At 44.2% G+C, this 17,059-nt stretch overlaps 1 protein-coding gene across 2 annotated transcripts; it reads right to left on the bottom strand.

Moving 5' to 3' along the window:
* Nucleotides 1–289: 289 nt before the first annotated feature.
* LYPD1 (LY6/PLAUR domain containing 1) lies at nucleotides 290–16,401 on the bottom strand. 2 transcript variants are annotated; one of them, XM_055812080.1, is made up of 4 exons: nucleotides 15,879–16,401; nucleotides 14,859–14,916; nucleotides 14,628–14,765; nucleotides 290–525 (listed from the first exon to the last, which is right to left on the bottom strand). In XM_055812080.1, exons 1-4 carry the CDS (start codon nucleotides 16,200–16,202, stop codon nucleotides 290–292), a joined length of 756 nt encoding a protein of 251 aa, XP_055668055.1. In that variant the 5' UTR covers nucleotides 16,203–16,401. The 2 variants fall into 2 exon arrangements, with proteins under 2 accessions (XP_055668055.1, XP_055668057.1); XM_055812082.1 differs by lacking the exon at nucleotides 14,859–14,916 and having other exon boundaries at nucleotides 15,879–16,073.
* Between the last annotated feature and the right edge of the window lie 658 nt (nucleotides 16,402–17,059).

Consider the following 17,059-nt stretch of genomic DNA (forward strand, 5'->3'; position numbering starts at 1 on the left):
GACTACATCTTAAATGGAGTAACACAGATGGATTTGTTTCCAGTTATGCAAAAAGAGCAGGAGTTCTGTATCCTGCTACTGGGATTTTTAGGTTGCACACTGGAAATCAATCTGCTAACTGAATTCAGTAGCTGCCAAAAATATCAGCCCCTCTCTCCCCACAACCACTGAACTTCCTTCGCTTGTTGACAGGGATTTGGAAACAAATTATTTGGAAAAAACCTGCAGTGTCTTTGAAGAAAGGAGGAGACAGAACAAACCGTGTCAGGGCAAAAAACTTCCTTGAAGTTTAGCAATAGAAAACCAACAGAGCCAATTTCAGGAGCAGAACTGTAGTTATCGCGTGTGCCCTCGGCACCGCGCCAGAATTCCCTCTCTTCTTCGGCCGGGGCCCGTTGCAGAGTGGAGTGTTGCAGCAGCTGATGCAAACAGAGTTCACCTTCCCTGGAGAGCAAAAGGACTGGTACCCAGCAGAGGCTATCAGACACGCTGCCGAAGATGCGCAGGATTTGCGATACATGATTCCTGTGAACCAGAGCAAAGGTTACTCAGTCTGAGATGAACTCTGTTTTGCTTTACAACACCATTCATGCTTGAAAACTGTTGCACAGCCAGTTTACGTTTCCGAAGCGATGCTGGCGATTAAGCCAGACACCACAGCTGTGACACGGCTGACAGCTCCGCACTGCAGAAGCACAGTCACTCTGGTCTGGACTTTTATTTGATTCTGGTTGGAACCAAGTATCACAAACTTGATTTACATAATGTATATCAAACAATGCATTTTATAACCAGAATTCTTCATCTTTTGGAATACGCTGTTTGAATAGCTATAACTGAAATGCAGCTAGTTTGAAAATGACTTACATTTCTGTTGCTGAACATGTCTGAGTTGTTTAAGGTGTCTAGATAATTAGTTTTCTATGCTGTTAATTTCTTTTGAGTATTTTTGTCCCTTTTCTTGTTCCTTTGCCATACAGAAGCAAGTAACCCAGAGTAAAAGGAGAACTGCTATCAGCAAAACTTCCACACACCCCCCTTTCTGTTTCTTTTAAAGAAAAACTAGAAGTACTGTCTTTGAAGCTTAATAGCCGCAACAACAAAAATTTCCATTTGTACAGAAATGGCTTTTCTGAGTTGAAAGTCTTCCCTTTTAAAGTGTAATTTAAATTAATCTAATTTAAATTAATAATCTAATTGAATTTATGGTTTCTCAGTTTGTTTTTACCTGAGAAAAGGTACGTTCCAATGCACATTACTGTTATTTTTAAATGATTTATAAAGGCTTTAAAATACATACTTGCATTTTCTCCTGTCACAGTGGAATACAGTTGTGGCAGTTCCACCTGCCATTAGTCTAAAATGTTCTTACAAGTGCTACAGTGAAGATTATGTGTTGGAAAAACATACACATAACACACAAACGGATGATAACGGTGGTTTGCTCATATTGCCTTGTGGTTACAGAAAGGGGTAAGTAGATCTAAGGATGATAAAATCACTGTTCCTTTGAATATGGGATTCTCAATTTTTTTCTTCTCAGGCCCATGAGAACAGGATTCCCTTGGAGAACAGTACCCCTGCATCCCCTAGCATGGCCCCACAATATTTTTTAATAGACTGTCATTGAGACTTTTCTTTGGAGAGAGTGAAGCAGGAACGTGACGGGTAGGTACTGACCTTACAGTACCTGCAGCTACTTGCTCCGTCCCTGGGGCCTTCAGAAGTGAGCACTGCAGCACCTGCCCTGTCCAGCAGTTACCGCTGCAGTGGCAACTGCCGCTGTGCTCCCAGGCGCTGCACAGAGCAGCAAAACACGGTGTGGGCTGTGCTCTGAAAGAAGGATTTCCTGTCCTCAGAGAATTTTAATTAAAGCAATTCTTTTATACTGTCACAACACTGCTCCCACCCCAACAGTGCAGGGGTTTCCCTGTTTTGCATTCTCCCTCTGCAAATCTAAACTCTGAAACTTGTTTTAAGGCTATCTCTATCTAGTTATACTTAGGAAGAGAAGCCCTCCAGTCAGTGTTAAATCTGTCTCTGTCTCCAGTGAGGTTCAATCAATCAACACAGCAGGTAGAGCCTTTTCTCAAGGAGGAAGAGGAGCTACTGGCTGTTGGAGCTGTGACAGCAAAGGCACACAGATCAGGAGGCACAATCTTTATTACTACAGTCTGCAAAAAGAAAGGAACTCTGTCTCTGTTGACAAACCACTGCTGTCAAAGAGCTTCAGCTGTGCTGCCACCGACTGGCTTACCATACTGAAATCTCAGCTGGTGTTTCCCACAAAGATCTGGTGCTTCCTCCATGTTTCTCCTGCAGTCTTCCCAAGAGCTGAGGCAGATGTGACCCTTCCCATGACTATGATTAACTTTTTTTCTTCCCCTTCCCTCTTGAGAAGGGAATCCTTTATTCAGCAGAACTAGGCACAGCAATTGTTCTCCCATCTCTAACCCCTCTCCTCATCACACATTCCTTCCCTGCAGCTACAGCCACCCCCAAAGGTAGCCCTTCCTCAGTCCTCCGCATGCGCAGCAGTGAATCTTGACTTTCCCCTGAAAGGCTTTTGTCATTGGCAGGTTTCCTATTCCCGTTGTTTTATAGGTCACTCTCTTCCTGCCATTTCCTATACGCAGGATTCCTGCAAAGCCCTGTTTGCAATTCGAACTAGTAAGTAATTTATTAGTTTAGGTCCCTGAAATATCATATATTTTGCAGTTTTCCCATAGACTGGGAGACTAGAATTGTTCAGTGCTGTGAACAATTAGGTAATGCCCTCTGAGGCATGGTTTTCACCAGGCAACTCTAGGAGACCTCTCCTGCAAAAAAATTGAAATCCTGCAGCTTAATTCTGTGTGTTTACAACAGCTCTGTTCTCCAGGATAAATTCCACAGAATAACCCTGAGCTGGGAGCTCAAAGTCAAAAAAACACAATATTCCCGCACAGACTGAAGTTTTACAACTCAAACTTTCACGCACAGATGGACCACGTTCACACCTAAATAGAGAGAATAATCTAACTAGCAGTAAAATCCCATTATAATGCCTCTCCTGTGGCTTTTCTGTAAGTATGTCTTACACTCCCCAAATCATTGTTTATTCCCATTCCCAGCTCTAGTAATCTGAATTGTAGCAAGATTCTTTAGAATTAAAAAAAGTCAGCACTTCTATCAGGTTGTCTGTAGCTGCTTGGCTGAAGACGTGCCCTTCGCATCCAAGTTTCACCCCCACCCCCACCCCCCCCCAAGTACTGATAGTCTTTTGAGCTTGCAAATCAGCCACTGTCATACACTAACTGCTTTCTGCGAAGCATCAGGTATGAACTAAGCTTGATCAGCACAGAAAGCCTGTGTTTCTCCTCTAATTCTGCCGTATTCTTATAGCAAGATACAACAAAAACGGGCATAGAAGACTGATGAAAAAAAGAGAATGTTAGCACTACAGGAGCAACATTTTTAAAACACTTCAGCCATGACTTCACTTTTTTTTTTTTTTTTTTTACCACGAGTGTGAAAAAGCAATGACACTTTAAGTACTATGAATTAAAGAAAGGCAGGAAAAATACCCTTAAACCTTCTTCCTATCATATGATGATTCCAGTTTAATTGTGGTAGGAAATAAATTAGTACAACTGACTTCCATGGTTTGCTGCCAGGGACACTACCCTCCTTGCGCCAGCAAACAGGTTAACGTACTCGCGCTGCTGCAGCTCCCCCGTGGTGGCACCCGCTCTCTGCGTTACCTCCGGGGGCATCTCCTCAGACTCCACTCCTGCAGCGGTTTATGGTACTGCTGAGCCAGTTCTGAAACTACTTCTGAGCTCTTCCCGAATCATTTGCCACCAGCAGGCTGAACTACAGACAGTTCTTCAAAGTGGTTATCTGCCTCATAAGACTCATACCACAGACATAACTGCTAATTACCGGATATTCTTGCTTGAGCAATCAGCTTGATACATTCATTAACACATCACCTAGAAATATAATTGCAAACCTTTCCGGGAGCTTTTCTTCCACCTCAGATTGTTCCAAGTTGCTGGCTAGGCAAGGTGACTACACGTTTTACGCTGCTTTCACTGGGACAGGGTCACTCCCAGCTGCCTGCCCTCAGCAGTTTACATTTGTGCTCAATTAGTATGTTTACTAATATAAAATTAATATATTTACTACCCAATCTCTTGATGGAGGAGTACTGAAAAATTTGTCCTTTTTCACAGATTCAGCAGCCCCTCAATGGCACTGTGGGTTATGCATGCATACGTGTCAGTACTATAATAATGTTTTACTATGAAGTACCTATTACTGACCATTTGATTTTCCGTCATTTTGGCTTCAGGGTTTGTGGGGTTGGCTGAAGGTGTAGTTCAGGTACAAGTACTGTTAAAGAAGAGGGGAGTACACAAGGCTAGAGTATCTGTGTGATAACGCAGTAGTGTTCCACGCCCTCTCCTTCCACATTGGGAAGGACTACTACAACTTTGGGCTTAAATCAGGCATTGAAAATTTACTCCTAGACGGAGCAACTTGCCTATCGTTACACCTCTCTTTACCCTACACGCGATCCTACATTTAGATAAGTTTCAAGGCCCAAACTACTATTTCTGCAGGATTTCTGCCTTATCCCATGCAATGAAGTGGTGTAAATCTCAAGGCTTTTCTATAGTTCCTGCTTGTAATACCGATTTTCTCACCTGGATCCATTCCATACACATGCCCCTCCCAGCCACCATGCTCAGCCCCTCCTGCTCAGCTGCAGTCGAGTCCTGTGCATCTGCACCCCAGCACTGCTTCAGCCACACGCAAATGCGTTCAGTCTCGACAGCAACAAACAATTCATGCTACAATTTGTTCAAATCCAACAGTGAGACTTCTTCCACCTACCCTGTCTGCAGAGCCCAGTACATGTTCTCTTGAATAACAGCTTAACTTGTTACTAGGACAACCACAAAAGGTGACATCACACCTACTTCCTACACTGGGTATATGCAGAAGGTACCAGAAGATGCAAGCTTTTTCTCTTACTGATCGAAAAGGATTGTATTAGGCACCTCCGATTCTTCTGTTACAGCAGGTACAGACACAAAAAAGAGTAAGTGCAAGCATGACGCTCCAACGTACGAGCCAACCATAATCCAAGCAGCGTGGGACTTCAGTTTATACCTGTACTCTCACAACTGTTCTTCAGCAAAATACATGGAGAGTGTCTGAAGCCAAGAGAGGCAACTGCGACACCACCTCCGAGACCAGTGACCTAATTTCTAAAAAACCCAGTCACCTTCCCACTCTATGACCCAACTACTCAGAAACTGCTTTCTGCAGTGGCACACCTCAGCAGGAAGCCGCAGCCCTCTGCTTCACCCCAGAAAGTCTACGGCCTCAGGGCCACAAAACTTAACTGGAAGCTTGACTCCAGTCAAGTAGATGATGTCACTTCACCCAATGGTAACTTTTCCAAGCTAAATGCTCTCTCTCATAGGCTATGACCCACACTCCTCATTTTTAAAGAAAGCTTGTGCTACGGTGCTTTGTATGTATCTGATTCCATAGGCATGCATGAAGTCAGATTTATCTCCTGCAACTCATTCCACAGATAACCGGTTTAGCAAAATCTTCTGTGCATACTCTGCATGTACCTGCTGCATCAAATCTTTCAGAGCATTAGAAGACAGTCTACACCCAGCTAGGGCCCGGGAACGAGGCATCCCTGAGCAGTCACAAAACTGCCTTTTCAAGACTGGACTAGGAGCTGGAGGCATACACAGAGCCATGGCTTCAGGCATGTTGGAACATTTTGCATCTTAAATAAGTTAGAAAGTTTGCGAGCACATCAAGACAAGCTTTGAGGTGTGCCATGACAACTTGTGAAGAATTTCCTTACTCAACTCTTTTAGATTTGGTCCTTAATCTTGCCCATCTCCCTCAAGAAAAGGCAGAAAACTGGCCACAGCGGACAATTCAGATTGTAGCACGCACAACCTATGAGAAGCCCCCAGAAGTTGTCCTAGCTTAGCGTTGGCATGCTTTCATGATTTGTATGTGTTGTTTTGGGTGTTCTCTTAATGTTGTTGTTCATAAAAACAAGCCTAAGGACTGTGTTTATGAACTGATACTCCCTCTTTGTTTTAATATTCTGAATAGTTTCAATTATCTTATTTCACTGAAACTTTCAGTTTTCTTGTCTTGGTGAATATACAGGTTTTCCTTCTAGTTGTCCTTAGACTTGATGTCCTGTCTGCCTATCCATGCTTCCTTTGTGATTTTGATTATATATTTTATCCCTTATTTCTTGCCCTGAACTGTCACTTTCAGCTACTGGAGTTATAAATGCTTTTCCATAACATCTGCTGAAATTTAAAATAAGAACTTATACTAGTGCAAGAACAACATGTAAACATTTAATATCCCTTTCTGAGGAACATAAAATACACACATGACTATTTCTGGATTTTACTGTATCAGCAATGTTCAAAATTGGGTTCAGTCATTCTATACACAGACAGGTTTCTAAATCATGTTTTTTAGTTTCCATATTAGGTTTTATGCCCATTTTTTTTATGGCTTCAGTGGTTTGGCTACAGTAATTGTCTATTTCTTAGCTAGTACCTGTACACATACATCATACAGTGACAGACTGCAAAAGGTCCTATTGTGATTTACTCAGTTTTCTAGAGAAAGTGATTAAAAATATTTTACCTAATAAAGGTCCTAAACATCTTAGAAGGTGACTGAATGTTGAAATGCAATCATTCTTCTGACATTGTGCTTCCCCAGTCCTTGATCCAGTCAGATCATGACTTTATTTGTTTAAAATATGAATTAAGCTTCCCCAACACAAATCCTTTGAACTACGATTGTAAACGCACTGTTAAAAACACAGTTTAAGCCAGTGTAATGTATAACCATACCCAACCACAGCCTCTGTGTTTCATTTTACACTAACTCCTCCTATTCTTGTCATCTCAACTTTCTCTGGAGCTCACAAGTGGTTCAAATAATTTGCACCTTGCCAGAAACTTTATAATGAAATTTACTAATTGCCTTATAAACAGCTAATTAAATACTGTAAGCAACCATTATCAGTGTTTTTCAGCTGAAAAAAAAGAGGCACTAAAATTAAGAGAAATTGAAACGTATTGCAAAGCTATGTCACACACTTGCTGATTTTTAATCCTGTGTTCCAGGACTGCAGGTATTTCATCCCAGCCCCTCCCTTTGATGCATTTAGGAGACAAGATAAAAGTACATTCATGCTATTAGACTCTTCTAGAGTACACAAAATCTGTAAAAAAATAAACCAAAACAGAACACCCTACCACCAAACCCTATGTGGCTGAATTAGCATATTTTCATAATTTTCTATGAACTATTACTCAATATCATCACAAATTCTTCATAAATTGGCACTTTTAAAAAGTTGCATTTTTTTCCCCCCCTGAAACTAACAGGAGGCTTTTGACAATGAAAGACTACTCTTCTCACTTTCCTGCTGACCCTAACTGACATGACATCTTGCAGAAATTAAATAATCTCAGAGGAAAACCGGACAATTGTTGACCAACAGAGGACAAGTGTTTGGATTACTCTTTGTAAGTCATGCCTTCTAAATCTGGTACTGGAAATATGACTCAAAACTGCATTGTTAATAATGTAAGTAACAGTATAAAGTAGCCTTTGTCACTGCTTGCAGCATCACAAAGTAGAAGCAAGGGATGAAACTGCTTAAAAATACATTGGCCAAGAAAGTTAAGTACAGCTGCTAATGGTGGCATTATCAAGTACCTTTTTAAAGCACAGAAGGCTACAAACCAGAAGTAAAAGCTCATCTTTCAACTGCATATCCAATTCTTCTGTTTTCTACTGTCCTTATTCATTTCTCTGCTTGCTGATGTGGGCTTACAGTCAAGGACTGGAACGTACAATCTTTCAGATGATGCTGGCTCACAGCATTCAATCTTCTGTACTTTCCTGATAAAGGTATCAAGATCTAAATGGCCTTGGATATCAAGATCTAAATATATTTGATCTTCTAGCAAGAGAGGTGAACTTAAGACGCCACAGTCCTTATGCCATTACAAATGTTAAAATGCTATAGCCTTGTAAAAAGTCCCATCAATAATTTTACATGTGAGTATTCTTGTTGTTTCTCACCAATTTCAGTGGAATGGCTCACATGTTTACACCTGCATGCCAGTACCTTTGAAATCCATTCAGCTTTTATATCTTTAGCTATTTTCATGCTTACAGTTTTACAGCCTGTTCAACTTCAGAGTAGGATTTGACTGGGTTTTATATTACTTTTTCCACACTCAAAGACTCATTGGTAATTTTGCAAAATAGGTTATATCAAGTTTTCAAAAAAAAAAATCCAGACTACAAAGGGAAAATGGAAACGAAAACAGTCTGGATTAATTAAAACATGCTTGCCAATGTTTTGATAAGGTCACCGAGAGCGAAGACAAGAGGTAGGGTCTTGAAAACAAGAAGGTTTTGGAAACACAGACTCATTTGTGTGTGAAATGTGATAGAAGGAGGTTTAAGAGACACCAGGCTGTGGGCACTGTATCATCACAAAATTCATTTGTATACCTTTCATACAAGTCTGAGAAATAAAATAATATAAAAAGCTATTGTCCATGTCCTGTGAAAAATGAAATTCACTGGACCAGATACCACAACTTCCTTAAAATAATACAGCCCTTCATCACTTCTGCACTTGGATCTTTGTCATGACTTTCAAGTCATAAACTGCTCCAACTGTTACCTCTGCTGTTGCTTTTCTATATTTAAAGGCAGCCGGAACTGCTATCTACTACATACAGTCTGGAATTTCTCCTTAGCTGATGCACATAGTTCAGTACATCCTGTATGTGGCTGGAAGTTTTCTAAGCAACCGCAAGACTGGAAGGAATCTACTAATAAGAAGACAGCCCTGGCATTTGAAAAAGTGTTTCTGAATGGTTATACAGCCGCAGCTCCAAGTTTTCAGCGTACAATACAAATTAACAGCATTTAGTGTAAGTCTTTTATTGGGCACCAAAAATGAACTGGGTGTTTCCAATACTGGTTACTATGTCTTCATTTCATTGGGCACCTGGTAGCACTGGATAACCATGTTACAGGCAATAACTGTAACATGCCAAGTTTTTATTTATTTACTTATAATTCTCAATAAAGATTTATTATATTATGCTTTTTTAAATTAAAAAATACATTAAAAGCTCTTTTGAGTTATGGTGATATACTTTGACCAAAAGAAACAGCGCAGAAGAAAATAAAAATTTAAAAAACCACTGCCAGCTCAGTGGATGTTTCTTACTGTTTCTAAGTGGATACTGGGGATGCAGCTATTACCTATAAAACTTTAATGCCTACAGTGATTCTGAAGACATTAAACTTTGTTTGATGTATTAATCATTTTGTCAATAAATGTACACCAGAGTATAATTTCCCCTCGATACAGGCATGCAATTAGTATTAGTACTAATGGATGCTACACATGAAAACACAAAGTATGTGCTTCTGTAATCCTTAACAGCCATACATGAAGCAACTTAATCATGCCAGGAACACCCTAAGATTAAAAAAAAAAAAAAAAAAAAAAAAAAAAGAGTAATAAGCACAGGTAAAGGATTTACCGTAGGCCAACTTATCACACAACTTAAGACACTGCCTTCCTCTGCCTGATAAAACAAATGACTGGGAAACCAATACTGAGAAAAGTTAAATAAACAAAATTATAATCCAACTCTGAGAAGATGATCTTCTTCATGATGTTCCCGTGCACTATGTTGAAGACACAATTACAGCAATTGTTTTAAATACACTGCAGGCTTATATACTATGTAAATACATTAAAAGGACCATTGTAAACCAACAAAATAAGAGAAGTTTCTTATTGTACATTAATAGAAATAATGAGGTTGTTTCCCAATTTACTTGCAAAGGAAAATTTAGAAACAAATCTTAGTTTTATTTAGACAGATATTTTAAAATACCAGTCTTGCTACTGTGAGTCATTTTATTTTTCCTTGCAAAAGTACATTCACAACTACATTAGAGCACAAGGTATATTGTTCCAAACATACGCATAGGCGGGTTTATTTACAGAGACTTCTGAGAAATCTAGACTGGCTGCCTTCCTGGGCTGATTGTCTCATCCTTCATGCTTTATTCCTTTCTCATCTATTCACATTGCAAGTTTCGTTTTGCCTTAAGTAGGTTTTAGATCATCCTTTACACTTAGATAGTTCTTGCCTTCAGTAAAAGGTAAACTTCATTATCTGTGTGTTTTCTATGATCTATGTATAAAAGCATATATACAAACTCATCTACGTGTCATCAAGATATGTCATCTGATCCCGATGTACTGTGGGATTTCTTTCTTCCTACATACATTCCAAATACAAAGGAGCACTGATACTTCTGCTAGAAGTACATAGATAGGAAGGAGAGGGGCAAGGGGAAGAGGGGAATCTGCCATGGGTATTTCCACAAATCATCTGCAAGTGAAATTATTATAAGCAAGATCTTTGATCTTTTGTCAAACATTTCATTTACACACTCTTCAGACACCCATTTATCCAGCGGAAGAAAACACTAGAAATGTATCCTTTACGTTAGTTTCTGTGGGACAAAAATTACTTGGTCTAGTCTTCAGTGCCACTTTCTATTCTCACCATTCTTCCCTCTGAAGGAAGAAAGCACTGATTTTATTTTTTCTTAAAAAAGATTAAATTAAAAAATTAGTCTCTAAGATTTTGCATCTCAGATAAAATACTGTCTTGTCCTTCTGTATCTCCCACCAGAACAGAATGTTAACGTAACTGCATAAAACTTGCTCCGGCAAAATTTTAAAATCTAACTCTGCCTAAAGTGAGAAAAATATTTTGTCATTTACTTGACAGAGTCTCCAGTTCTGTGCACTGACAGATCCCCAAAGTGCAACTGAAATACAAACCGCCATAGCAAAGTGTGTGTTTGCAGGGGAGGCAGAATTACACAAGTTCCACATAATCACTTAATCAGATACATGCTTACGTACTGCTCAGTTCTCAATTCATTTTAAGGTGTGCAATGGAGCAAACTTCTACCTGATGCTACAAACAGCGGAGATAAGACGCCTGCTGATCTAATTCAAAATATCAGTGGCTGGTATTTTAGTGACTCTTAGCTACTCGCATCAGAGGCTGTCACAGTAACAGCCACTTTTTAAGCTCTGGGTTAGGAACATGTCTATACTGCTGTTATCCTCACCTGAAGCCAGAAAGTACTTCTTAAGACTGGTTCACCAGATACTGAGATAATGTTCTGACAGAACACAGTGACATTTAAAGCACTAACCCTAATCTTACAGCAACTGAAGAGGAGTGGTTTGCTGAACTACGATCAGGCATAGGGAACTGTTTACAACACAAATGAAAAAACCTGCACGGGGTTGTAGTTCTCCACTGCATTTTTTTATAGGAAGTTTAATACAGAAATGAAGCTGAATGAAGCTGAACCATAGAGCTGTCATTGCACGACTCAATGAACACTGACAAATACATACGAAAAAAAGTCAGTGGTTACACATAGGGGACCATATTGTAGGCACACCACAGAAAGTAAGTCGGGGCCCTCTTGACAGCAAAACACACACACAGATTAATGCACACTGCAAAGGAAGGGTGACTACAGCGATAGCTTACTGATTCAGACCATGAACTTTATCTCAAAATATTGCATTTAACATTTAAATAAGGTTTAGAACTTGAAACATTTTGCTCACTGACACAGCTATATTTTATTAAGGACAAAAATAGGTTAGTCTACAAAAATTAAATTAAACTTCTTTGGCTGTATCTAGTCAAGAGGAAAAACTCTAATTATGAGATTGTGCTGTCAAATAAATGCAAATTCACATCTTTCATATTCTGGGTTAAAAATTCAAACTCAAGTCTATTATAAATTAAAATCAATATTTGAAACATTTCAGGTTTCAGTGATAAGCAACAACCGAAAGAATCAAGTTATGAAATATACTGGTAGAAGTAGAATGAATTATTAAATAAAACTTGGGAGAATAAGGCATTTATATTATGCACATTTAAATATCAATTAGGAAAAAACCAATAAAAGATGATGAACTGAATCATCTGTTTTACAACCAATCCTCTATAGAATTGACTGAGGATAACACAGAAACTAAGCTTGCAATGCAAATTTCACTTGATTTGAAATAGGTTAAAATTCTGAATTTATTAACTAGCTGAAATTTACAATTGCTAAGCTTAAAATGAGTAAGGGCTGCATTTATAGAAGCAAACTAAATAAAATAGAACAGTGGTACCTGCTATGCACAGCATGCTAGTTACCTCCTAATGGGAAAATCCAAGGATCTGCTCCGAGACAACATAAAATTGTGCAGGGAAAAAAACAACCCACAAAACCCAACCAAAAACCAGCCAGAAGTTTCTTTTAAGAGTTCCTGATTTACTATATTGCAAACCAACTTCTGCACAGGAGTAAGGACAAGTTATGCATCAATGTATGTCTAAAATCTATTACAACAGTAGCAGTTTGCATCTTCAAGTGTCACAGTCCCACTGCCCAGACTGCAGCCCGGCGGGCTAGCCTGAGGAGAGGTGCGTGGCCAAATCCCACCCCACACGTGGCTGTCTCTGAACACATCTGCAGGCGTGTGTGCGCACACCTGCAAGCCCACCTATCCAGAAGACTTGCGCTTTGATCTGCGAGGGGTTTACTTGACTGAAAACACTTTTCTAACATTCACCTGAAGGGAAGATTACAGATACATTTCTGGAAAGCTGACACAGTCTGAGGCTGTACTGAAATGAAAACATGAAGGCACCAGGGAAGATACTTTTTAAAAAAACCCAAACAATGGTTAAGAATCGAATGAGAACGGACTTTTTTGTCTATGCCTACACGCCATGTTTACAGCCCTTCAAATCACCACAGCATCCATTCAAACCTATTAAAAGTACTATAGAAGCTGTGGTGCATGGAAGCTTCAGATAGCAAACCCTTCAAACATTCAGTTACTCAGACTTTAAGAGTACCTTGCAAGCTGTAACTGTCTCCCAGCCCCACTACCTTTTCCAAGTAAACTTGAAATAAAATAATCCAGTAATATATAGCTTGAAAGAGATTAATCTTCCTTTAAACATATAGCTTTTTTTTTCTACACTGGAGAGCTTCTAAATATTTTACAGAAATTCAGTCACTGTGGATGGTGTTACCCACAATGAAACAAAGTGCCAGCAGTTCAGCTACTTTTGATAGGTAACAACTATTGATGTTATTTCTCTGTGATTCTTAACGTAGTGATCCAAAACTAGCAGCACAAGTGGAACTGATTGATAAGCACTTTGAAAATACGAATGAATAGTTTCCTAATGCAAAGAGCCAATGTTGCTGTTCAAGACGGACGGCTGCACACATTTGCTAGGTAGAGAGGGATCCTGCTGTTCTAAGAAAGGACAGACAGCTTGATTTATATGAACAGCGTAACAGTCCTCTCCATCAGTAAACTCCACGCTCTAAAGCACTGCCCTCAGCAGCAAGATGCGCAATCCTAGAGAGCAGCTTCCCCTTCAGTGAGGGTTCTGAAGTCCCAGCCTGTCTGCTGCCCCTTAAGCCTACCACTTGGTACAGAGGTCACATTTGTGTTGAGGCACACCAGCGAGCTACTGCTAGCGTGCCCTTTTTAACACCCGGCATCGTAACGGCTGTCTGCAGTAAGAGCAGGACGCTACACGAACTCCAGCTCCCACCAGCACACTTCCTTGCCGCCCTACCCAGCCCAGAAGCCCCTGAGAAAAGCTCTAGTCTTCTACTCACATAGATGGCTACATAGCAATGCGGTGGTCTAAACAGAGACAGTTGTCTCTAAATTTCAAATGCCTTCCACAACGCTGAATAAAATAAAAGCATTTTATAACACAGCTCAGAAGACAATAGAGGCAAGACGCAGAATCACAGCTAGTTTTGTCTTGAACACATTTATCTCCAAATACGCTAACTTCAGTATTAATTACAGTAAGAGAACCCCCCCTTAGACTTAGAAAACTGGTATGGCAAATATATCCATTTGCACCCTTCTCTCCCACACCAAACTCCCAAAACATTCTTTTTATCCCTCTCTCTCTTTTCCTTGATGTTTTCTTTTATGGATGAAAGCAAAGATGACTACACTTCCCTTCCCTTAAGATGAACCTTCAGAGTATATGATTTGCTAGAGTAAATAAAAGAAAGGAGGGAATTACTAATTTAATGCTCTTCCATCTCTTGGGGGAAAAGCCCATGTAATTAACTGTAATGAGATTAAACTAACTTGTTGTTATTAATTTCCCAGTGCTGGGAAACTAAATCTGAGACCCATAAGACTGTGTATTAACAGCTTTATCAACATTTGGCTTGCATCCTTCAGTTTTACACCAATTTTAAAGGAAAATGATTAACTTCATTGAGTTGCAAAGTCACTCAGAAGTATAAGAAATAGAATCTGGTCCCTTTAGGTAGCGATGCCAGATTCATCTGTAGCTGAAGGCTGTGAATGGGCGGAGCCAAAAGCAACAAATACTATCCCACACAGGTAAAGAGAAGTATAATTATTAAATTCTTACCAAAACTTTTTTCCATTACTTCTTTCTGACACATATCTTGAACGTTCACTGTACAATTCACGATGAATTCTGGAGCTGAGCAATCATTATTTAGCTGGAACTCCTCACACTGGTAGCACTGTATTTGCAAACCCAAACCTGGAACAGATAGGATTTTGCTCAGGATAACAGTAATAATATTTTTTTAAAAAACCGACCAAACAATCAATACGTGCCAGAAATCTTCCTCACCTTTCCCTCCTTGCATTATGATGTTCTTAACTACCCAGCAGCTCAACAAAAGGGCGACCTTGACAAAAAATAACGTAAAATCATCGCGGCGCCCACTCAGCTGAGGCTATGCCTTCTGTGCACAGCACCTGGTTAAGAAGCCGGCGCCTTTCCTCGCGGACTGCGGAGCGAACAGGCGGCGGCACCGCCGCTCCAGCCCTGCCCCCGGCGCAGCGTTGGGCGCGCTGCCGCCAGCAGGCGGCGGGGCTCCGGCACGGCACGGCACGGCACGGCACCCGCGGCCCCTCGCCCGCCTGGCCCGCCCTGGGGCTGCCCTCAGCGCGGCGGGCTAAAACTATCCGCGCTCCGGAGGGAGCAGCTCGGCTAACACATACACTTCGGCTCTTATCAGTGCCGACGGGTTTACTTAGGTACTAATTAATTAGAAATGACTTAATTACTATTTTGCCGTGCACAATTACAGCTGCATAGCATCCTTCACCTCCCTCCTTTTTCATGCAAACGAGATGCTCCGCACGGCTCGCCAAGAGCTGTTATTCCCAGCCCTCTGCTGGGCCCCGCGGCGCGGCAGCTGCCGGACCCCGTCGGGCAGCAGCGCCTCGTCCCGCAGCGGGTCCCCCGGCCCGCACCTCCCCTCGCTGGGCGCGCGGCGGCGGGACGGAGCCGCTCCCCTGCCCGCCCCCCGCCCGGGGCGCAGTGCGCGGCGGCGGCGGTCAGCAGGCGGCATCCTCCGGGGCCGCACCGGGTGCTGCGTGCGGAGCGCGCCGCGCCTCGCCCCGCGGGCGGCCAGCGCCGGGGACACCGGGCCGGAATGCGCCCTCGCCGGCGGCGGGGAGCTCTGCGGGCCGCGGGCAGGACGGCGGGCTTCGCTGCCCGGTTCCCGCGGAGTGCCTGGCGCCAGCTCCAGCTCCGTCGAGGGGCGGCGAGAGGACGAAGCATCCCCGCGGCCGCTGCGGGCAGCGCCGGGCTGCTCGTGGTCGCCGCAGGTGCCTCCGGGGGGAACGGTGCGGAGCCCCTTACCTGGAGCCAGGCACAATCCCCAGAAAGTTGCAGCGACGAGGAAGAGCCGCATCCTCCCGGAGCCGCGGCCGCCGGGCTGGCGTGCAGTCGCGAAGGGGCATCAGAAGGAGCGAGGCAGCGGAGGCGCCGCGCACTTGTGCCGTTTCCCCGCCGCCTCCGCTGCCGGAGGGCGCCCCGGGAGCAGGCGGCGGAGCCCGCCCGGCTCCTGCCTAGCCCCGCGCCGCGCTCCAGCCTCGCCGGAGTTGAGCGCTGAGACTGGAAGAAACTGTACGAGAAGCGAGAGCGGGGGGGGGGGCGGCTCCCCCCTCCCTCCCCTAGCACCATGTGATGCCGGCGGAGCGGGGCGGAGATCCCCGCCAGCCGCCCCGCACCTTGCGTCGCCGGCGCGATCCGGCGACGGGGAAAGTTCAGCGAGGGAGAACATACCCCCGCTGCCCCCGCACGCCGCCCGGGGCCCGGCCCGCACCGCCCGCCCGGCGTGCGGCTCGCCCGGCGCTGCGGCGGGCTCCCGCGACCCCTGCCCGCCGGGGCTGCTGGCTCACCCCCAGCCCTCCGCCGCCGCTCCCGGGGCTGCGGCGGGGAGGCACGGGTGCCCGGCCCTGGCCGCCTCCGTTTTCCCGCCCGCCCGAAGCCCACAGGTGGCGGCCGGAACGCGCCCGCAGGGGAGTCGCCGGCCGGGCCCCGCTGCGAGGCGTCGCCCGCTGCGCCGCCCAGCCCAGCCCGCTTTCCCGGTGAGGGAGTGAGGGCAGGCCCGGCCCCACGCGCGGCCACTCACTCTGGCAGGCGCCGTCCTCTCCGCTCGGCCCCCCGAAAGGGAATTACAGAGATGGAGAAAGGAGCGCGGGGGCCGCCATGCCGCCCCCCCCCCGCGGACGGGCGCACGGGCCAGTTCCGGAGGCGGCCGCGGCGGCCCCCGCCCGGGGTGCGTTGCCTGGGGCGGCAGCTGTGGCGGGGTGAGGGGGGAGCTGTGCTGAGGCGGCGCCCGCCCGGCCTGAGGGGAGGCGGCGGGACGGGGCGCGGCGCGCGGGCGAGGCGCCAAGGCGGGCGCGCGGGCGGGCCGCGTGCGGCGGGCGGGCTGTGGGAGCTGCAGCGCGTGCCCGCCCGCCGCGGGGTGACGCGGATCCCGCGCCGATGACCGCGTGCTGCTCTTGGGTCGCTCCGCGGCCTTATCCGCCAGTGAG

Source organism: Falco peregrinus, chromosome 8, assembly GCF_023634155.1.
Source record: "Falco peregrinus isolate bFalPer1 chromosome 8, bFalPer1.pri, whole genome shotgun sequence".
Taxonomy (NCBI): Eukaryota; Metazoa; Chordata; class Aves; order Falconiformes; family Falconidae; genus Falco; species Falco peregrinus.

Coding starts and splice junctions, on each gene's coding strand:
- LYPD1 (XM_055812080.1), bottom strand. CDS start 16,202: ATGGTGCTAGGGGAGGGAGGGGGGAGCCGCCCCCCCCCCCGCTCTCGC. Junction 14,917..15,878: donor GGGATTGTGCCTGGCTCCAG/GTAAGGGGCTCC, acceptor TTTTTTGTCAAG/GTCGCCCTTTTGTTGAGCTG. Junction 14,766..14,858: donor CATAATGCAAGGAGGGAAAG/GTGAGGAAGATT, acceptor TATCTGTTCCAG/GTTTGGGTTTGCAAATACAG.